This window comes from Hordeum vulgare, chromosome 5H (assembly GCF_904849725.1).
Source record: "Hordeum vulgare subsp. vulgare chromosome 5H, MorexV3_pseudomolecules_assembly, whole genome shotgun sequence".
Lineage (NCBI taxonomy): Eukaryota > Viridiplantae > Streptophyta > Magnoliopsida > Poales > Poaceae > Hordeum > Hordeum vulgare.
In genome coordinates, this window is record NC_058522.1 from 543,855,125 (window position 1) to 543,878,206 (window position 23,082).

Below are 23,082 nucleotides of genomic sequence, written 5' to 3' on the forward strand. Positions count from 1 at the left end.
TCGAGGTGCATGACGGTGTAGCTGGTGTCCAGGGGCGGATCCACCGTGGGGTCGTGTGGGGGGGGGCCGCCCCGGGTAAAATTTTGGATCCTAAGGATACTTCATACTTTTTTGGCCACCATGGGAAGCGAGGGAGTCAAGCTCTGTTCTTTTTTAGAGGTCTGTACGTCTGTATTCCTGGGGATTGAGCAATAAGATGAGAGGAAAGAAGATACATTTCGTTTTATAAGATGGGCTGAAGTTAAGTCACAATAATCAGTAGTATAGGTCCAGTTGTATTTAAGCCCATTTGATGGATACACGGTTGAGGCATCACATGATGCTCCCAGTCCCCATCAAATTCCAATGGGTCAATCTGAAAAATCAATTCGATCATCGATCAAACCGATTTATTGCCTCACTTCAGCGCTGCCAAAGTGCCACTGATGGTGCTCGATTGGGAAGGATGAAGTCTGCCCTTTCCTGCTCAAGGCGCCGTCTGCACGGGATACATTTTCACCGTAACAATGTACCCCAGTCTAAATTACAAGCAGCAGCTTCTTCCACTCATAATTTGTCACGCCCAAGATGCGACCCTATCCTCAATTTGGCTCGAAGGCCTCGTCAGGGATAGAAGCGCATCTCGTCGTGTCGCAAGAATGGATATCGTTACAAGTACATGTACTGAAAAAAGAAGAGATATATAAAGAGTTGGCTTACACTCGCCACAAGCTACATCAGAGTCACATCAGTACAGTACATAATCATCAAGAGTAAGTGCAGGGTCCGACTACGGACGAAAACAAATGAGAAAAATAAGAACGACGTCCATCCTTGCTATCCCAGGCTGCCGGCCTGGAACCCCTCCTAGATCGATGAAGAAGAAGAAGGAGAAGCAACTCCAAATGAACAATCAACGGGCTCGCGTCAAGTAACCTTTACCTGTACCTGCAACTGGTGTTGTAGTAATCTGTGAGCCACAGGGGACTCAGCAATCTCATTTCCAAAGGTATCAAGACTAGCAAAGCTTAATGGGTGAGGTATGGTTAAGTGGTGAGGTTGCAGCAGCGGCTAAGCATATATTTGGTGGCTAAACTTATGAGTACAAGAAATCAGAGGGGGAAGATCTACGCATAACGGACGATCTACTGATGATCAAAGGAATGATCCTGAACACCTACCTACGTCAGACATAACCCCACCGTGTCCTCGATCAGAGAAGGAACTCACGAAAGAGACAGTCATGATTACGCACACAGTTGGCATATTTTAATTAAGTTAACTTCAAGTTATCTAGAACCAGTGTTAAACAAACTTTCCATGTTGCCACATAACCGCGGGCACGGCTTTCCGAAAGATTTAACCCTGCAGGGGTGCTCCAACTAGTCCATCACAAATTACCACAAGCCGCATAGAAATCCTCAATCACGAAACTCGCGATCTCGTCGGATTCCCTAGTGGAAAACCTCAACTCTGAGATTACCCAAAGCATCACCGGAATCCCGATGCATAAGATATCTCGTCAAAGGTAAAACTAATCCAGCAAGGCCGACCGACGTGTCGACGATCCCGATAGGAGTCGCGTACCTCGTTCTCAGGACACGACGGATAAGCGACGCGTACAAGTGCCAAACCTCGAGTATCCTCGCGGTGGCCCCGCACAGTGCTCTGTTTTGGACCAACACTCATGAGGAGCACTGGCCCGGGGGTTGACTAAAATAGTCGGCGGGTGCCGGCGGGTCCCTATGCAATTTTATTAGGTGATTAGGCAAATGTAGTACCAATGTTGGGCCTTGCCAGACCAGCTTTAATCTAAAACGAATTATCGAGGGGGTCCCCATAACAACCCTAATCATGTTAGGAGCGCTCAATTATGGAACATAACACCGGTAGCCGGTAACTAAAGGGGGCAAAGGTGGAACAAAACACTAGGCTAGAAAGGCCGAGCCTTCCACCTTTTACCAAGTATATAGGTGCGTTAAATTAAATAGCATATAATATGGTGATATGACGAGGAACCCATGTTATCACATGAAAGCAACTGCACCTGCAACTAGCAACGCTATCAACAGGATTAAGCAAGCAAGAACATAGCCAATCAGTGGTTTGCTAGGTTGAACATGTTGAAGGTTAACATGGCATTGTTGAGAGGCTGATATTTAACAGGTGGTAGGCAACGAGACATAATCGACAGAAACGGTAAACTAGCATGGCAATGATAGTAATGGTATCTGGGGAAAAGATCATCTTGCCTGAGATCCCGCTTGGAAGAAGAATGCCTCCGTGAAGCAGACGAACCGACGTAGTCGAACGGGTCCTCACATCCGACACGCTTGCGGAACTCTATCGAGACGGGGGAAACCGGAAACACAAATCAACACACGAAATTCACCACACGATGCACAACACATATGATGCATGAGCAGCTGAATATATGCAAGTCACGGCATGAAAATTCACACAATCAAACTCTACACATTAAGTGAAGTTCAATATGCAAAGAGTTGCATATTGACGATACTCCACGTCTATTTATTTAGTTTTATCCCGATTAGGTACACGGCAATATTAAATGTGATTAAACATGGCAAGAAGTGAAGCGTAATTAAACTACTTATCTAGGCATTTTAAATGAGGTCGGAAATGTCATATAGCACCTCCGAAACGACCTCACATGTTAATTTTCAATTCTCTCCAGATCTGAATTAACACCTTTAATTAGTTGTTAAACAGAAAAAACAAATAGGTTCACGTGATTCTACGCATCATTTCAAGCAATCTACACATAAAGAACATCTCCAACGGAGCTACGGATCAAAAGTTACAAGCACCGCAAGATATGATGGCATGAATGCAATATGCGTGCAACGGCGGTCACGAGCACTTCAAAACATCCAACCAGCAAGGGAAAATGAAACTACACGAGATTCTAAGCAAGTTTCATGTAGGACACGATCAAAACGGAGCTACGGTTCAAAAGATACGAGCAAATCAAGAAATCACTACAATCTGCCAAAACCAGCCACATAGCATTTTCTGCGCCCCACAACTACGGCTACACAACTCCGATATGCTCAAGAAAGGCATGGCACGGAAGAGGGCAAGAAGTACTACTACAAACTACTAACAACAACTAACATGGCAGCAAGGAGCACTAGGACAAGAAGACACAAAACGACATCTCACACACTATTTCAGACTTAGTGAAAATTACACCTCATGAAAGTGCAGTTTTCGATCTGAAGCAATATTGACAGCAGCAAAACGTATAGCTACAGAACTCCAAAAGGCATGAAACTTTACAGCATGCTAGAGAAACACAAGGGGTACAACTAACTCCATTGGACCAACCTCAGAAGAGCTACAGAACACAAGATACAAGCAAGACAAGACAACAACATAATATAACAGATTTCAGACTTAGAAATAATTCAGCTCCTCCAAATCAGCACTATTTCTAGCAACTTGAGGGCTATCAAAACACACCTAAACATGCATTTCTATTGCAACCAAAAATACCAGGGGCTAAACAAAACATCCAAGATCAACTCTCTAGTTGACAACTAATTCAAACGAGGCACGGAATAAATCCTACGAATTAAACAAAAGAGCAACATAGCAAAATATCTCGCGATCTAACTTCCTCAAAAGCTAAAACTAATTACACAGAAAAATCCAATGGATTTTTCTACCCCGGAAACATATAAAATATATGGGGTTTGCAACACAAAATAAAGCCACACATTGATGCGGGAAAATAACCTATATACGGGAAAATAAACTACCGGCAAATCCGTGCACATAAAAATACAATTGACCGCTCTAACAAGCATGGAAAAAATGGTCCCTAAAACATGGGCATTTCTACTACGGAGTTTGAGCAATCCGGACACGCACGAAAAAATAACACGGGACGATCCCCTATTGGGACAACATGCTAAACTAGGCATTCGACACGTCAAACTAATTCAAACATGCATGCAAGTTGCAAAATGTTGATCTACACGGAAAACTACCCGAAAACCATATACTACACGCCTCGTTCCGACTTACGGGTAAAAAGATACGGACGTTTGAAAAACTAGTCTATTTCCTGAAAATAAAATATATTCCCAGAAAAAGAAAAAAACTAATCTAAATGGGCCTAACAGCAAATGGGCGCTAGAAGACTAGCATGCGCGTGAGCGGGGTTTAACGGGGGTGGCTCACCTTGGGCCGGTCCGGTCGGGTGGAGAGGCAGGCCGGGTGAGGCGGTGAGGCAGGCCTAGAGGAGACCGGTCAGCCGGGCCGGTCGGGGAAGGAGGCCGCCTGGGCCGAGGTGAAGGGAGGCAAGGTAGGCCGAGCCCTGGGTCAACGCCCCCTCGGGCGCTGGGGCTCGACCTCGCCACGTGGCTCGGGTAGAGGCCACCGGCGGCGGCGACGGGAAGTGCCGGCGGCGAGGGGCCTCCGGTGGAGGTGACGGCGCAGGGAACCGCGACCCTCGGCCTGGATCTGGCCGGATCCGACCGGTGGAGGAGGCGAGCAACGGCTCGCATTCGGCGGCGGGGCAGGAGGTACGTCGCCGCGGAGTTGGCAGCGAGGCGGCGCTCCGAGCTGCACAGGAGGAGGCGACGCAGGGTGACGGGCGGCGGCGTGCCGGCTGGCCGGAGGCGGCGCGCATGGCTGGGGACGACGCGGGGGCCGAGGCGGCGCTGAGGCGTCGCTCTAGGGCAAGGAGGCGCTCGGGAGCTCGGGGAGGAGGCGGCTGGCGGCGGTTGGGCGGCGGCGCGCCGGATGGGCTCGGCCGGGCCCGATCTGGGCCTGGCGGGCCGGCGGCGCTGGGGAGGAGTGAGAGAGCAGGTGGGAGGCTAGGGTTTCACACGGATCCCGAGGTAGAGAGGGGTTGCCGCCTAAAATTAAGGAGGAGGTTTATATATAGGCAAAGGGGGGGCTAGGTTAACCGGAATTCCGTTCCGGATCCAACCGTGCGGTCAGATTCGGACGATTCCGCACGCGGGAATGGGTACGCGGCCGTGTAGAGGGGATATCCGGAGACGAGAGGGAGAACGGGCGGCGCGTCACGAATTTTAAAACACCGACAGACGTCCGACGAATAGCCGAAGACGGTGCCGCTACGGTCGACCGTTCGGGTACTAGACGAACTCCGATCGCGACGAAATTCAACAGGCGGCCTACCTATATATAAATAATACCGCACGACAAATCTCAACCCGATCAGAGGAAGTTTAACGCACACTTTTAAAACAGGGTTTCGACGGTGCCGCGGGCGCGTGCGTGTGTGGTCAGGCTCGGAACGAACAACGACGTTAACCGGCAACTACTAACGAATGCAAGTTTTAAAACTGGCGGCAACGGAGATGCCGATGCAATGCAGATGATGCGCATGATGCGATGATGACACGACAAATAAAATAAGCCACACGACGAAAACGGAAAGAGAGGGGAATCTTCTGGAACGTCGGCATCGGGCTGTCACAACTCTCCTACACTACAAGAGGATCTCGCCCCGAGATCCAAGAATGAAAGGGGAAGAGGATGAGAAAGAACAAGAGGTAAAAACTTAGTCGCTTCTTTGACAAACGAGTGAAACCAACAATCCTTGAAGGTTGCAAAGAGATGAGGAATGACATGAGGAAGAAGCAAGAATGCACGGAAAATTTCGGCAGCACTTCGGTAGGCAAATGGGACGAAAAATTCGATAAGAAGGAAGAAATAGACAATATACATGACAAACAACTAAATAGAACAAGGGAACACCATGCTCTTGATAGAACAACTTAGTAGACCCAAAAGAGCAACATCACAATTCCTCCGGAACAATAGAATATGAACTATCTCAAGCGGAAGAAGAGAATGAATAAAGAATGCCAACTATCATCTCAATAGAATTGAAGAGCCTCCGGACAGAGAATTGACGTAGCAATTGGAAAACCAACAACGAAAAGATCAAGATAGTAGTGGGCTTATGAAAATCATCTCAACAAATATGAGGCAACAACCAACCACTAAAAGAAACAAGGATAGATTGGGAGAAACAAGATATGAACAATTCTTACACCAAGAGGATACATTGAGAACTTGGATTAACGACAAGCACCATGATGGCAACAATCCATAGGAAAAGCTTTAGGTGAAATCCAAACCAAGATAGCTCAATGAAGAAATCATGGGTTTCAAATATCTCATGATCATAGAATTGGTGGGTTTAATTATCTCATTCTTGAAAGGAATACTCTTCGAGACTCCTACACTAACAAGAATGCTATAATACCACCTCAAAGGATAAAGGAAGAACAAATGCACTTGGAAATGCAAGAGAAAGGATAGTTGAGGTACTCCAATAAGAATCTTGAAGACCACTTAAGAAAGAATGAAATCTTGATGAACCACCATGAAGGACCACCGTATACAAATGAATGATGCAAAAATATGAAGGTAGAAAAGAATAAGATTATGACCTTGAAATAATTTAGATGAAGCTTCACAAAGAGATACTGATAGACTTGAAACTTCGGAAAAGAAAGATAAGTAATTGGGAAAAGAATTGATATCATGAGCCACTCCGGAAGAAGAATTGAAATCTCTTGGAAGAAGGAAGGACAATAATAAGAATTATGTTATGCTCATCCTTCATCAAATTAAATTGATGACAAGCAACGGATCTAGCATACAACTTATTCCTCTAGAAATGAATCTTGGAGAAACAGGGAGAAAAACACCACTTGAAGCATAATTGAAGGCAACACCGGTAAGAATTCACAATTGAATGGGAACACCACGAATTAACGGAGATACATGAGAATGAAGAGATCATAAGCCACCTGAGAGAAAACTAGAACAAGGCACCGGATAAACGAGAGACGAACGAAGAGACAACAATGGAGAAGAATTGAGGATGAAAGCTGAAAGCTGAGAACGAAGATTCTTCTGAAATGATGGCCTTCAGAGGATCGAGAAATGAACACAACATTGAAATGCACCGAATAGCAAGAAAGGGAATACTCATGATTGACAACAAATGAGAGGATACACAAAGCTGAGATGACAATCTTCACAAGAATGGAACAAGACTGAGAGAAACAGTCCTTCGAATTCGCAAGCTGAGAATGATGACGAGAACAACACCAAGAATAGCTGAGACCTCCGGAATAAAGAAGAATGCAAGATTGAGCCAAATATGAGAATTAACTCCAATTGATCTTGAAGAATGAATATGACTGATTAAAATCATACTTACGTCATAGTTGAAAAGAATTAAAGATCTCCGGATGATTAAAAGAGCCACACAAGATCCTGGGAAAACCTGTGGGTTATGGGCCCACTCAAAGAAAACACCGTTAGAAAAGATTGCTTAGAAGAGAGATATTGCACCGGTATAAGAGAACTAGATGAGGTTAGCACCTCGAAATAATTAAGGATCGAGAATCAGGACTTCTGAAATATCTTCAACACTCCGGATAGAAAGAGAGAGGAATGACAACAAGAAGATAGACTAATAAAAATTTCCAACATAGGATGAAAAGGATATGATGAACACGGACAACTGAATTAAAATCACCGGGTAAGAGAGAAAGAACAAACAGCGGAAGCACCATGAAAAGAAAACTCTTAATGAAAATTGAATCACTGAGAAAAAGGGCGGGAGGGTGGGGAAAAAGAAAGATAACTTGGGACGGATGAGATGAACTCTGGAATAAAATGAGAGACTGATCTTGCAACATTGGAAATGATTGAATCCACTTGGAGAGAAACACACCGGTTGAATGGAATTGATACGACGATCTGATTGAGCAAAGAATTTGCATTCCCATAAAAATATGAGAACACAGATTAGGAAAGATCTGAAATCACCACTTGACATCGAAGCAATACGAATTACCACATTCCAACAAAACAAAGGGTGAGGCTTAAGAAACAAGCCAGAACAAACTCATGAGAAAGATTTCGTCCGATATTTTGTGGACGGGATTGCACGGGCTCGATTTTACAGTAGCCATCAAGTGCAAGGCAGTGCACCCGACATACGAAGCGTCCCCGAGTCATAGCAAGCTACAAGGACTCTTTAAGACATAACTGTACCGCTGTAAGTCGACCGTGAACAAACGAATCCACTAGATGTCGAACCCCAACCTAACATCATGCATTTGTTGGAAGATTGTCCTATAAGCAACTACTTGAATTCCCACCTATGAATTCCCGAAATATCTGGTCATGCTATCTGGTACACGGATACAAGGAGTAATATCACACAACTCCTATACTAACCCGTCACCTGTATCACATCCGTCAACACACAACCAGAATCTCGGACATTCATCTACAACAGACCCTCGTGATCACAACGATACAAAGTATGACAGTACTCCCGAACAATCTGCACCAGTACTGGGGACATCGGGGTTATCTCGCCACTACTAGTATTGAAGCAATTACGAACATCCTTCGTCCTGAGATACTAAGAAATCTGAATGATAACGATGTGCTCAAGAATCCCCTGGAGCTCAACTCCCCGGAAGAAAATCAAGTCAGACAGGAGGCACCAAGACAGAACTCCGTCACATCGGCATCATATAGATTCCAAAAATATATGCGTGATCCTAAATTTTTTTTGAGTGAGAAGAGAAGTAGAATTAAAATATTACGTCAAGATTCCTCACCAGAGCATAGAGGAGGAGAAAAAAGAATCCTACTCTCCGATATATAACTAAGACTCAAATAGTTTTCACTAGACTCGACTCGGCCAAGTTCGATCAATCAAGGGGGCTCCTAGGTCGGTACTGGTCTGATACCAACTTGTCACGCCCAAGATGCGACCCTATCCTCAATTTGGCTCGAAGGCCTCGTCAGGGATAGAAGCGCATCTCGTCGTGTCGCAAGAATAGATATCGTTACAAGTACATGTACTGAAAAGAAGAGATATATAAAGAGTTGGCTTACACTCGCCACAAGCTACATCAGAGTCACATCAGTACAGTACATAATCATCAAGAATAAGAGCAGGGTCCCACTACGGACGAAAACAAATGAGAAAAATAAGAACGACGTCCATCCTTGCTATCCCAGGCTGCCGGCCTGGAACCCCTCCTAGATCGATGAAGAAGAAGAAGAAGAAGCAACTCCAAATGAGCAATCAACGCGCTCGCGTCAAGTAACCTTTACCTGTACCTGCAACTGGTGTTGTAGTAATCTGTGAGCCACAGGGGACTCAGCAATCCCATTTCCAAAGGTATCAAGACTAGCAAAGCTTAATGGGTGAGGTATGGTTAAGTGGTGAGGTTGCAGCAGCGGCTAAGCATATATTTGGTGGCTAAACTTACGAGTACAAGAAATCAGAGGGGGAAGATCTACGCATAACGGACGATCTACTGATGATCAAAGGAATGATCCTGAACACCTACCTACGTCAGACATAACCCCACCGTGTCCTCGATCAGAGAAGGAACTCACGAAAGAGACAGTCATGATTACGCACACAGTTGGCATATTTTAATTAAGTTAACTTCAAGTTATCTAGAACCAGTGTTAAACAAACTTTCCATGTTGCCACATAACCGCGGGCACGGCTTTCCGAAAGATTTAACCCTGCAGGGGTGCTCCAACTAGTCCATCACAAATTACCACAAGCCGCATAGAAATCCTCAATCACGAAACTCGCGATCTCGTCGGATTCCCTAGTGGAAAACCTCAACTCTGAGATTACCCAAAGCATCATCGGAATCCCGATGCACAAGATATCTCGTCAAAGGTAAAACTAATCCAGCAAGGCCACCCGACGTGTCGACGATCCCGATAGGAGTCGCGTACCTCGTTCTCAGGACACGACGGATAAGCGACGCGTACAAGTGCCAAACCTAGAGTATCCTCGCGGTGGCCCTGCATAGTGCTCTGTTTTGGACCAACACTCATGAGGAGCACTGGCCCGGGGGTTGATTAAAATAGTCGGCGGGTCCCTATGCAATTTTATTAGGTGATTAGGCAAATGTAGTACCAATGTTGGGCCTTGCCAGACCAGCTTTAATCTAAAACAAATTATCGAGGGGGTCCCCATAACAACCCCGATCATGTTAGGAGCGCTCAATTATGGAACATAACACCGGTAGCCGGTAACTAAAGTGGGCAAAGGTGGAACAAAACACTAGGCTAGAAAGGCCGAGCCTTCCACCTTTTACCAAGTATATAGGTGCGTTAAATTAAATAGCATATAATATGGTGATATGACGAGGAACCCATGTTATCACATGGAAGCAACTGCACCTGCAACTAGCAACGCTATCAACAGGATTAAGCAAGCAGTAACATAGCCAATCAGTGGTTTGCTAGGTTGAACAGGTTGAAGGTTAACATGGCATTGTTGAGAGGCTGATATTTAACAGGTGGTAGGCAACGAGACATAATCGACAGAAACGGTAAACTAGCATGGCAATGATAGTAATGGTATCTGGGGAAAAGATCATCTTGCCTGAGATCCCGCTTGGAAGAAGAATGCCTCCGTGAAGCAGACGAACCGACGTAGTCGAACGGGTCCTCACATCCGACACGCTTGCGGAACTCTATCGAGACGGGGGAAACCGGAAACACAAATCAACACACGAAATTCACCACACGATGCACAACACATATGATGCATGAGCAGCTGAATATATGCAAGTCACGGCATGAAAATTCACACAATCAAACTCTACACATTAAGTGAAGTTCAATATGCAACGAGTTGCATATTGACGATACTCCACGTCTATTTATTTAGTTTTATCCCGATTAGGTACACAGCAATATTAAATGTGATTAAACATGGCAAGAAGTGAAGCGTAATTAAACTACTTATCTAGGCATTTTAAATGAGGTCGGAAATGTCATATAGCACCTCCGAAACGACCTCACATGTTAATTTTCAATTCTCTCCAGATCTGAATTAACACCTTTAATTAGTTGTTAAACAGAAAAACAAATAGGTTCACGTGATTCTACGCATCATTTCAAGCAATCTACACATAAAGAACATCTCCAACGGAGCTATGGATCAAAAGTTACAAGCACCGCAAGATATGATGGCATGAATGCAATATGCGTGCAACGGCGGTCACGAGCACTTCAAAACATCCAACCAGCAAGGGAAAATGAAACTACACGAGATTCTAAGCAAGTTTCATGTAGGACACGATCAAAACGGAGCTACGGTTCAAAAGATACGAGCAAATCAAGAAATCACTACAATCTGCCAAAACCAGCCACATAGCATTTTCTGCGCCCCACAACTACGGCTACACAACTCCGATATGCTCAAGAAAGGCATGGCACGGAAGAGGGCAAGAAGTACTACTACAAACTACTAACAACAACTAACATGGCAGCAAGGAGCACTAGGACAAGAACACACAAAACGGCATCTCACACACTATTTCAGACTTAGTGAAAATTACACCTCATGAAAGTGCAGTTTTCGATCTGAAGCAATATTGACAGCAGCAAAACGTATAGGTACAGAACTCCAAAAGGCATGAAACTTTACAGCATGCTAGATAAACACAAGGGGTACAACTAACTCCATTGGACCAACCTCAGAAGAGCTACAGAACACAAGATACAAGCAAGACAAGACAACAACATAATATAACAGATTTCAGACTTAGAAATAATTCAGCTCCTCCAAATCAGCACTATTTCTAGCAACTTGAGGGCTATCAAAACACACCTAAACATGCATTTCTATTGCAACCAAAAATACCAGGGGCTAAACAAAACATCCAAGATCAACTCTCTAGTTGACAACTAATTCAAATGAGGCACGGAATAAATCCTACGAATTAAACAAAAGAGCAACATAGCAAAATATCTCGCGATCTAACTTCCTCAAAAGCTAAAACTAATTACACAGAAAAATCCAATGGATTTTTCTACCCCGGAAACATATAAAATATATAGGGTTTGCAACACAAAATAAAGCCACACATTGATGCGGGAAAATAACCTATATACGGGAAAATAAACTACCGGCAAATCCGTGCACGTAAAAATACAATTGACCGCTCTAACAAGCATGGAAAAAATGGTCCCTAAAACATGGGCATTTCTACTACGGAGTTTGAGCAATCCGGACACGCACGAAAAAATAACACGGGACGATCCCCTATTGGGACAGCATGCTAAACTAGGCATTCGACACGTCAAACTAATTCAAACATGCATGCAAGTTGCAAAATGTTGATCTACACGGAAAACTACCCGAAAACCATATACTACATGCCTCGTTCCGACTTACGGGAAAAAGATACGGACGTTTGAAAAATTAGTCTATTTCCTGAAAATAAAATATATTCCCAGAAAAAGAAAAAAAAACTAATCTAAATGGGCCTAACAGCAAATGGGCGCTAGAAGACTAGCATGCGCCTGGGCGGGGTTTAACGGGGGTGACTCACCTTGGGCCGGTCCGGTCGGGTGGAGAGGCAGGCCGGGTGAGGCGGTGAGGCAGGCCTAGAGGAGACCGGTCGGCCGGGCCGGTCGGGGAAGGAGGCCGCCTGGGTCGAGGTGAAGGGAGGCAAGGCATGCCCAGCCCTGGGTCAACACCCGCTCGGGCGCTGGGGCTCGACCTCGCCACGCGGCTCGGGTAGAGGCCACCGGCGGCGACGACGGAAAGTGCCGGCGGCGAGGGGCCTCCGGTGGAGGTGACGGCGCAGGGAACCGCGACCCTCGGCCTGGATCTGGCCGGATCCGACCGGTGGAGGAGGCGAGCAACAGCTCGCATTCGGCGGCGGGGCAGGAGGTACGGCGCCGCGGAGTTGGCAGCGAGGCGGCGCTCCGAGCTGCACGGGAGGAGGCGACGCAGGGTGACGGGCGGCGGCGTGCCGGTTGGCCGGAGGCGGCGTGCATGGCTGGGGACGGCGCGGGGGCCGAGGCGGCGCTGAGGCGTCGCGCTAGGGCAAGGAGGCGCTCGGGAGCTCGGGGAGGAGGCGGCTGGCGGCGGTTGGGCGGCGGCGCGCCGGATGGGCTCGGCTGGGCCCGATCTGGGCCTGGCGGGCCGGCGGCGCTGGGGAGGAGAGAGAGAGCAGGTGGGAGGCTAGGGTTTCGCACGGATCCCGAGGTAGAGAGGGGTTGCCGCCTAAAATTAAGGAGGAGGTCTATATATAGGCAAAGGGGGGGCTAGGTTAACCGGAATTCCGTTCCGGATCCAACCGTGCGGTCGGATTCGGACGATTCCGCACGTGGGAATGGGTACGCGGCCGTGTAGAGGGGATATCCGGAGACGAGAGGGAGAACGGGCGGCGCGACACGAATTTTAAAACACCGACAGACGTCCGACGAATAACCGAAGACGGTGCCGCTACGGTCGGCCGTTCGGGTACCAGACGAACTCCGATCGCGACGAAATTCGACAGGCGGCCTACCTATATATAAATAATACCGCACGACAAATCTCAACCCGATCAGAGGAAGTTTAACGCACACTTTTAAAACAGGGTTTCGACGGTGCCGCGGGCGCGTGCGTGTGTGGTCAGGCTCGGAACGAACAACGACGTTAACCGGCAACTACTAACGAATGCAAGTTTTAAAACTGGCGGCAACGGAGATGCCGATGCAATGCAGATGATGCGCATGATGCGTTGATGACATGACAAATAAAATAAGCCACACGGCGAAAACGGAAAGAGAGGGGAATCTTCTGAAACATCGGCATCGGGCTGTCACATAATTGCAAGAAGTATTCTTGAATTTCTTGTCACATTGTTTCATGGAAGATTATAGGAGTCCATGTTAGAGTTTATATGAATTTCATTTTCCGTTGTATATTTGTTCGCCTACTTTTTGAGAATGAATCTACTTTGAATAATTAGTTTGTTGATCGTCTTGCCTGATTGCAAATTACTTGGCCAATTAATTTTGCTGAATTCCTTATGTAATTGTTTCATGGCGTAGATTTTTTGTTTTTTAAAGTCTGCCCCGGGTAAGTGGTAACTTCAAATCTTAGATCCGCCTTTGCTGGTGTCCGCCATGCCCGCCGCCTTGGAGGCCTTGAGGAAGTCGCGGCACGCCATGACGACGTGCCACTTGCCCGTCTCGGCCAGCGCCTTGGCCGCCGCCAGGCCCAGCCCGGAGGACGCGCCCGTGATCACCACCACGCCCTGCCGCAGCGTCTTCTTGCCGCTTGGCGAGGACGCGGTCGAGCCCGGGCTCGTCGTCACCGGGGACGGCACCGTGGCCACCTGCGTCCTCACCGCCAGCGACGCCTTCTTCACCTTGCTGCTCACGCCGAGGAACGCCGCCGTGTCCTTCACCGCCACAGCGCCCATGCTGGTGCCCTGCATCCATTACAAAAACATGAATGTCACCACAGATGCAACAACAATGTACATCGATGTTGAAGATGATCTTGCTTGTGTTAATTACCTTCTTGGGGACGGAGAGGGTGGAGGGGAGGAGCTGGAGAGCCATGGATGACGGTGAGCTTGGACTGTCGCTAGCTAGCACTGCATTGCTGGAGTTCAACGAGCTCGAACTCGAGTGCACTGTGCTGCTGTACTTAATTAATTATAGATTTGTAAAATTAATGACAGATTGGTGCAATTTTATTAAATTCGAATTGTTTTATTTGGGATATATATTTTGAACTTTTGTAAATCAAAAGCGTGGGAAAATTATTTTTCCCGTTGCAACGCACGGGCCCTTTTGCTAGTATCTATCTATCTGTCTATTCGGAGTGGAAGCCGTACTGAGATGATCATGCACGCAGCCGACAGTCCTGACTCGGCAAGCATTGTCCCCGTTTTCCTCTGCAATCAGTGCTGAAAACGACTAGACACTTCAAAATCCGAGGCTCAAATGGCAAAGGAGTGACGAGCTAGCTCAGCTGCATGAGCCCAATTGATCGTTTGATCGCACCGATCGACCTCGCAACTAATTCTCGCCTCGCGCAGCCGGTGCATGCACTGCAGACAGAGATGGAGGTCGAAATCGTACCCCAGCACCGCGCGCCCAAGGTCGAGCTCGAGCCTAGCGCGTGGCGATGGCACGACCTCACGGGCGCCGCCGCCAGGCCGCTCCGCGACCCGCTCCTCGCCGTCAACTTCCTGCTCCTGGCCGTCGGCGCGTCCTGCGGCCCGCTCCTCCTCCGCCTCTACTTCCTGCGCGGCGGCGCCCGCAAGTGGCTCTCCAGCCTGCTCCAGACCGCCGGCTGGCCGCTCCTCCTCGTGCCGCTCTGCTTCTCCTTCTCCTCCCGCCGCCGCCGCCGCCGCCACCGTCAAGGCGGCGGCGACGACCCCATTAGCGGCGCCGTCTTCCTCATGACGCCCCGCCTGCTGGCCGCGACCGTCGTCGTCGGCATCATGACCGGCGCCGACAACTTCCTCTATGCCTACGGCACGGCCTACCTCCCGGTGTCCACCTCCTCCATCCTAATCTCCACGCAGCTGGCCTTCACGGCCGCCTTCGCGCTGCTGCTCGTGCGCCAGCGCTTCACGGCCTCCACGGTCAACGCGATCGTGCTGCTCAGCGTCGGCGCCGCCTTGCTCGGGATGGGCTCCGGAGGGGACCGCCCGGCGGGGGTGACGGGCGCGCAGTACGCCGCCGGGTTCGGCACGGCGCTGGGCGCCGCGGCGCTCTACGGCCTCGTGCTGCCCGTCATGGAGCTCAGCCAGGCGTGGCACGCGGCGCGCGCCGGCGCCGCGGCCCTCACCTACACGCTCGTCGTCGAGATTCAGGTCGTCATCGGGCTCACCGCCACGGCGTTCTGCGCCGTCGGCATGCTGGTGAACAAGGATTTTCAGGTGAGTTTTCAGCACAAATTCCTGCTTCACTTGCATCTGGTATGTATAGAGGGGCCCGCTGTCTCCGCCTACTTTCTGCTGCTATTGCATATAAATATTTACGTTCGGAGTAGTTTGGAAGGTGAGTCCGACGAGAAAACTAAAACAGGGGTTAAAAGGCGGTAATCCAGTGATCAGTTATTTGAAAATAATAAATCCTAAAACGATCAACAAAATCTGAAATTTATGAAAAACGCTATGATTCAGCCGGCGGTTACATGCACTTCGTCCGCCGCATCTTACACGCAACACGTGTCCTTATGTTTTATATGTACAGTGTCTCCCTACGACCGCTCGCAGCCATGGCTGCTGCTCGAGCGAGCATGCCCGAGCTTCGATTCGGCCAGCATCAACCCAATGGCGCCGCCCCAAACTCCCTCTCGCCCTTCGTCGTCGCTCCGACTGACGATGTTTTCTATATTTTTTTTCAACAAAATTTTTGTTGTGAAAGTTCTTCGGCAACATTATCTTTGTTGTATGGATTTTGTTATTCACACCACACACAATATCATTTTTCACTGTAACATTATTCATGTTGCAAAAGTTGATTCTCAATATCATCTATGTTGCAAGAAAAAAGTATAGATAAAAATAAAAATTCTATAACACCATCACTGTTGTAAAAGTACTTCCGCAACATCATCTATGTTATAAAAATAGTTAACAAAAATAAAAAAATCCAATAAAAATGACGCGTCGATGGTTTTACACCAAAGCAATTATTGCAGAGTGAGTTACGCAACATCTACCTTGTTAAAATTTCAAACGCACCTCATTTAGGATATCAGACGGCTATTTGTGGCTCAATCCAACGACAAATTCCAAAGCACCTCATTTAGGATATCAGACGACTGTTTATGGGTCAATTTAATGACGCATAAGGCGACGGATCTTGATCCGTTGGTGGACGCGTAGCATGGCCCGAAATTTGTTGGCATTAAAGATTAAGATGCTCTAGTGCGCTATATTCTTGCAAAATTCCGGATGAATGGATATTCCAAAAGCTCTCAGCAAGAAATAAATCAGCTTTGAACAATGTATTTTTTCAAAAGTTTGTATATCTATTTTTCCACCGAGCGCTCAGCAAATGCCCTTTTCATCACCAAAATATCAAGTTTTCAACGTCTCCACGACTATTACTGTTTATAGATAGTAATGGCGAGAAAGCAAGTTGTGGTTTACTCCACTTATTTTTGACATCACAAAGATGACAAAATTGCAAGTGATTGAGGCTTATCTCCATAACGAGTGGGTCAATATGATTGACATGTCCACATCTTTTCGGTTAATCATACGTACTACTCCCCGGTGATACATGTGGCTGTTGTTCAACTACGACTAATTACACGCACGCTCACTCACTCTCTCACGCCACGAATACATCATGTTTTGTGAATCGAGTTCTAGTATGGGCTTAATGTTATGCGCCTTGCTGGAGGAGTTATTTCTTTTTTTGCTTGGCAATGCTTTATCTAGTTCTGCCTACACGTGTCAATACTCGAGCTCGTTGTGGACACATTTTGCACTCCTTCAAGTTCTTCCATCACGTGTCAATTGTATTTCTTCACTTTTCTCATGCCTCCCCTGTACGTAGAGGAGATACAGAGGAGAGACAAAGACTGCACAACACACACAACAAAACACACACATGCCGAGTTCCTATGTGCTAAGTTGTTTCTCCAGCGACCCCATCCCGACGACTGCATGTACAACCATTCGGGAGAGGCCTCCGAACCTTGTCCCTTGAGGACCTGCACCGGGTGAATGGACGTAAGGTTTTGGGAAGCATTTTGACGCGACTGCTCACTCAAGTTCAACTACATCATTGATGTTCGTCGGCTTGATTTGACTACTTCCTTTATGGTGGACGAGCGACTTGTCTTCACCATCATGCCCGAACATTATGCTTCATCAAAGTTTTCGGTGCCCTCGTTTTAACCCCCTCTCTCTTGACATATGTCATCGGTCCATATGACTATGTGCTAGATGCTTCTAGTCCGTTGTATGTGATTTGCGATGTCAGTAATGTTATGTCGATGCTATTCTGAATTAAGGTTAAATCAAATCAGTCTAGTTCCCTAACATCAAGGTTATCGCGCTCTAGCTGCGCTCCTTTCTTGATGCTATAGAAATAGTGTTCTTTTACCTTCATTGTTTTGTCTAAAAAAATCTTGTCACGGAGAATACAAGTACATGCTTTTGAGCCTAGTGCTCGAAGTGATGCAAAACTAGTGTCTAACTAAGTCCTTTGTTTTCCTAATCTTTTAATTAAAAACATGGCAAATAGACCATTTTCTATGGCGATTTTGTTGGTGCGTGGATGACAAATTTAGTTTGCAAACACGACAATTTTTTTGAGGAAAAAAATGAACTGAAGCGATTTACCATGTTTGTCAAGTAAATTTTATCATTCTCGGCAAACATAATTTGCCTTGAAAAATTGCCGATTTCTCATGTCTAAAAATCTGATTTTCCCTACATATCCAGATCCTTGTTTTTTTTTGAATACTTTTGATTTCCGTATAAATTATTTTTTTTGTATATACCTAAATAATTGTAGTTAAAAAAAAACTAGTCTAGTTTTTTCAACTATAATTATTTAGGTACAGAGAAAGTAGAATCTTGCCATTTGACCCAAAAATATTACCAGCATAAAATTGGGAGTTTAATTTGAGCATTGTGACGCAGGCAATCCCAGGAGAAGCCCGGCAGTCCGAACTCGGCCAGGCGGGCTACTACCTGCTGCTGGTCGGCACAGCCGCCGTGTACCAGTGCTTCTGCCTCGGCATAATCGGTGCCATTTACTACGGCTCGGCGCTGCTCGCCGGAATCATCATCACCGTGTTCCTCCCGATGACTGAGGTCCTCGCCGTCGTCTTCTTCCATGAACCCTTCAGCGGCACGAAGGGCGTCGCCCTCGGGCTGTCGCTCTGGGGCCTCGCCTCCTATTTCTACGGCGAGGTGCGGCACATGGCCCCGGATGCAGAGCACCAGTCAAGTTCGTGTGTGGATCGTGATTGTGAAAACTAGTGGAAAAACCACGTGCTTTTAAGAGAGGAGGAAACATATATGTGCAGTGTTATGTGTATGAAGCGAAGGCCATGGATGGCAGATTGGCAGTGGCATGGCACATAATATTCGCGTAAGAACTTGTGCTCCGCTTTTCTCCTGCAATGCTCGTTGACAGAGTCGAAGCTGTATGGTAGTTGACACGTGTGGTTGACTGTTTGGCATCGGTCGATGCAGGCCTTGACGTTTTCTTACGGTGAGGGCTACATCGATGGTTATCGATGATGAAGTCGGAATCACCCTTGTGAAGGGTGATAGCGATGACACCGGATTGCAAACTCGATTGTGTTTTCTCCTCGACAACGTGTGTGCGTTCTTGTGTAGGTTGTCAGGTCGTCTTATATGGATGTGTTGTAACGGTTTTCGTTCGATTTTTCGTTAATCAACCTGTCAATTCTCTTCTTCTTTATTAATGAGATATAGCGAAGGTTTTGCCTCCATTTCAAAATAAAGAACTTGTGCTCCCAATGTAGTACAGTACGTACTAAAGAACTAAAGATGTTCTTTTGCGGTTCAGTCTTTGACGTTCTGCAATGGTTACTATATGATGTCACCTTGTTGCCACCAGCCTCTGCTACGGTGGCGGTGACCCATAGCTAGAGAAGTGATTTTTGTGGCGATCTTGGAGGCTCTATACACGTCGCAGTTGCCGGTGGCGGCCGGCATCCCGGCGGACAAACTCGTCTCAGCATAGTTAGCCCTCTTCTTGACGGCGTCCATGTTCTCACCGGAGCCAAAGGCTCCATCTCCGGACCGCGAGGGCCAGCCTGATCAGGGCGGTATGCATGTTGAGCGGCGGCGCGGTGCTGGCACTGCCGTTCGCGATGTGCATGGCCGGCATGGTAATCGTGGCGGTGCTGGGCTTCGCTCCAAGGGGCGCACTGCACGACGGCGTTCTCGAATGCAATGGGATTCTTGGCATCGTCAGAAATACCATGGTGCTGAAAATGATGTAGGTTCATGGCGGTGGCGGCCTCTATTGGACACAATGATAGTGTCGTCGGTGGAGTTATTTATCCAGAACCATCACATTTGGGGTTAGGGTAACAATTTGGTATCATATTTGAGGCAGGGCACAAAAAACCATCAACAATGCACCTAATGTGTAACGCAGAGCATTGACACTGGGGTTTGACCGTGAAAACAACAAAACTGACGGGTTGGACCCACCTATCGGGCTGATGTGACAAAGACCAAAAAGTTTGACCGACTCATGTGGCAAATAAGATACGGCCTCATGTGTCAATGACTCGAAAGTCATCTTTAGAACATTTTTCTATGAAGCATTCCATCGAGCACCGTGTGTGCGTTCATCCTCACGGCCCCAAAAAAGTCATAGCACGTCATGGTCGAGCTATTTTGCCAACCACTGCACAAACCGCCCCTCACCTCGTCGGAGGTGGAGCCACGCCGCCCAACTCCTGGACCCCGCCACGCCGGAGGTGGAGCCATGCCGCCCAGTTCCTTCCCTCCTCTGCCGACCATCCCACTAACGGCCGTCGTCGTGCGCCCATGTGCCCGAGCTCCGAGAGGTGGTGACGGGGGGTCATGGGGAGCGATGGAAGCTCGTCCACCTCTCCACGGAGCATTGGTTGGGTAGGCATGTGATACGTCCAAAATGCATCACTATTTTGTATCATAATTTGTCTCTATTCATTGATATATTTCACAATATGATGATGTACTTATAGCGTTTTTGCTTATTTTACACAGTTTACAACTTTCCGGTGCCGAAAGAGCAGACATAGGATCCAGCGGAGAAAATAGCACAAAGAGTTACCATATCAGAACATCTCCAACTGCGCTGAAATTTACAAGGAAGGAGTTTCCGAACATATCACGTAGACAGGCCGAAGAAGGGCCGGAGGGGGGCCACAGGGCACCCAGGCGACCTGCTGGCGCAGGTCACCCCTAGGCCGCGCCCAGAGGCCGCCTGGGTGGTGGGTCCCGCCTACAGTGCTCTCCTTTAGCCTATATGACCCCCGTGACCTAAAAGTTACGGGGACATAAGTTTTTTCGGAGTTCCTCCGTCGCTCCGGGGCGGAAACCTACAGAGAAGAATAGACCTTTCCGGCACGCAGATTCCGCCGGGGAGAACTCCTCTCGGAAGGGGAGATCGTCCTCATCGTCATCACCATTGTCATGGGCATCACCGAGATCATCATCACCATCATCATCATCACCAGAACCATCTCCATCTTCACCCCATCTCACTTTACCATTGCAATGGGAGTTGTACTTTTCACTATTCACCCCCTCTACTCTACCGGTGTTGATTACTCTTTTGTGGTGGATGCTATTGAGTTTTGTTGGAGAATTATTGTTATGACCAGATTGCTCATCATATTTTCATCACCTCTGATCATGATCTCTTTTATGTCTTGTGAGTAGTTACTTTAGTTCTTGACGACATGGGAGAAGTCTAGTTGCTAGTAGTCATATGATGTTGAAGTAATATGTGTTCATTAATATTTACGTTATATTGTTATTCTTCTAGTGGTGTTATGTGAACGTCGACTACATAACACTTCGCCTTTTTAAGGACCTAGGGGAATGCATCGTGTATAAAGAATGCTTATGGTGGGTTGCCGGAGTGACAGAAACGTGAATCCAAGTTCGCATACTTTTGCAAGCTTATTGCTATGGTTAGGCTTTGCCTTAATTTCTCTCTTGTATTTACGGACGCTTGCAAGGGGGATTAATCATAAGAGTGTACTTGTCTTAGCCTAGACGATGCACTAGTTAAGATCCACCCACATAACACTTATCAATACAAAATATAGTACTGGACAAAATATGGCGAAAGCACTTGACTATCTCTCCCGTGTGTCCTCAGAAACGTCTTAGTCTTTATAAGTTTAGTCCCTCGGCTTATCCTTTGTGTTCAAAAGGATCGGGCCACTTGCTGCACCTCGGCACCATTTACTTTTCTTGCATTTATTTCCTTGTTGCTTATACTAGAAAACCCATAATAAGTTATCTTTCATTACTTGCAGTTATTCCTTGCTCAAGATCGCTTGTCAGTACCTTCTCCTCCTCGTTGGGTTCGGCACTCTTACTTATCGAAAAGGCTACGATAGATCCCCTACACTTGTGGGTCATCAAGACCATTTTCTGGCGCCGTTGTCGTGGAGTGTAGCGCTATTGGTAAGTGAAATTGATAAGGAAACCTTTACGTTGTACGTGCTGTTTTTATTTTACTGTTTTCACTTTTTGTCCCTATGGACAACTCTGCTCTTGGTTTGTTGCTTGTGGGGAACCGCCCCAACGCTATGGTGGTGGAGAAGCCTCCCCCACCTACTGAAATTGTGCCCTTTAAAATACCAACTGGTATTATTGATTGTGTCTTGGCTAATCGATATGCAGGAGATAGACATCTAGGTGAACACTTGCTATATCTTTCACAACTATGCTCCTTATTTAAGCTTACAGGTATATCGATGGATTTTGTTATGAGAAAGCTATTCTCTCTATCATTAAAAGATAAGGCTTTGTATTGGTATAGGCTTCTTGATAACTCTCATTTATTAAATTGGCAAGATCTTATGCCTCTCTTTTATGCAAAGTTTTATCCTCTTCATGAAATACATCGAGACATGAACTATATTTATAACTTTTGGTCTCATGACGGAGAAAGCATCACTCAAGCTTGGGGGAGATTGAAGTCCCTAATGCTCAAATGTCCCAATCATGAGCTCGTCAAGGAAATTATTCTTACAAATTTTTATGCAAGCCTTTTTCTCGTCAAGATAAAGAGATGCTTGATGCCTCCTCTAGTGGGGCATTCTCCAACAAAAGCACTGAAGCTAGGTGGGATCTTATTGAAAGGATCCAGAAGAACACTAAAGATTGGGAGATTGATAAAGGTATTGAACCCGTTATTAATTTTGAGCATGATTACATTGAGAGCTATGTGAAAACTAATTACTTCAATACCTCTTGTGCTAAGATTGGTCTTGATTCCCAGCTCCTAATTGATTTTTGCAAAGACTTTGCCTCTCATATTGACTCATCTAAGAAGAGGGAGGATCAACACCATAAACCTTTTAAGGAATTACCTGTTGATATCAATGTTGTTGACCCTATCTTGCCTGCAGTTATATATGAAAAGCCCCCTTTTCCCACAAGGACGAGAGAGCATTCTTTTGTCACACGCATACTGAATAAAAGTGAAAGAACGACTGATGAGCATGAGGACCTGATTAAGGTCGATCCTCAAGTTGCATTAGTCAGGGAT

The 23,082-nt window shown here is 46.8% G+C and overlaps 1 protein-coding gene across 1 annotated transcript; it reads left to right on the top strand.

Moving 5' to 3' along the window:
- The first annotated feature begins 14,758 nt into the window (after positions 1–14,758).
- Positions 14,759–18,922, top strand: LOC123452623 (purine permease 3-like). The gene is made up of 2 exons (XM_045129316.1): positions 14,759–15,737; positions 18,465–18,922. The coding sequence occupies exons 1-2, from the start codon at positions 14,826–14,828 to the stop codon at positions 18,804–18,806; spliced, it is 1,254 nt and encodes a 417-aa protein (XP_044985251.1). The 5' UTR covers positions 14,759–14,825; the 3' UTR covers positions 18,807–18,922.
- Positions 18,923–23,082: the final 4,160 nt, after the last annotated feature.

Excerpts from the sequence above, each read along its gene's own strand:
- LOC123452623 (XM_045129316.1), top strand. The coding sequence starts at position 14,826 with ATGAGCCCAATTGATCGTTTGATCGCACCGATCGACCTCGCAACTAAT. Across the intron at positions 15,738-18,464 it reads TGGTGAACAAGGATTTTCAG|GCAATCCCAGGAGAAGCCCG; the intron begins GTGAGTTTTCAG and ends ATTGTGACGCAG.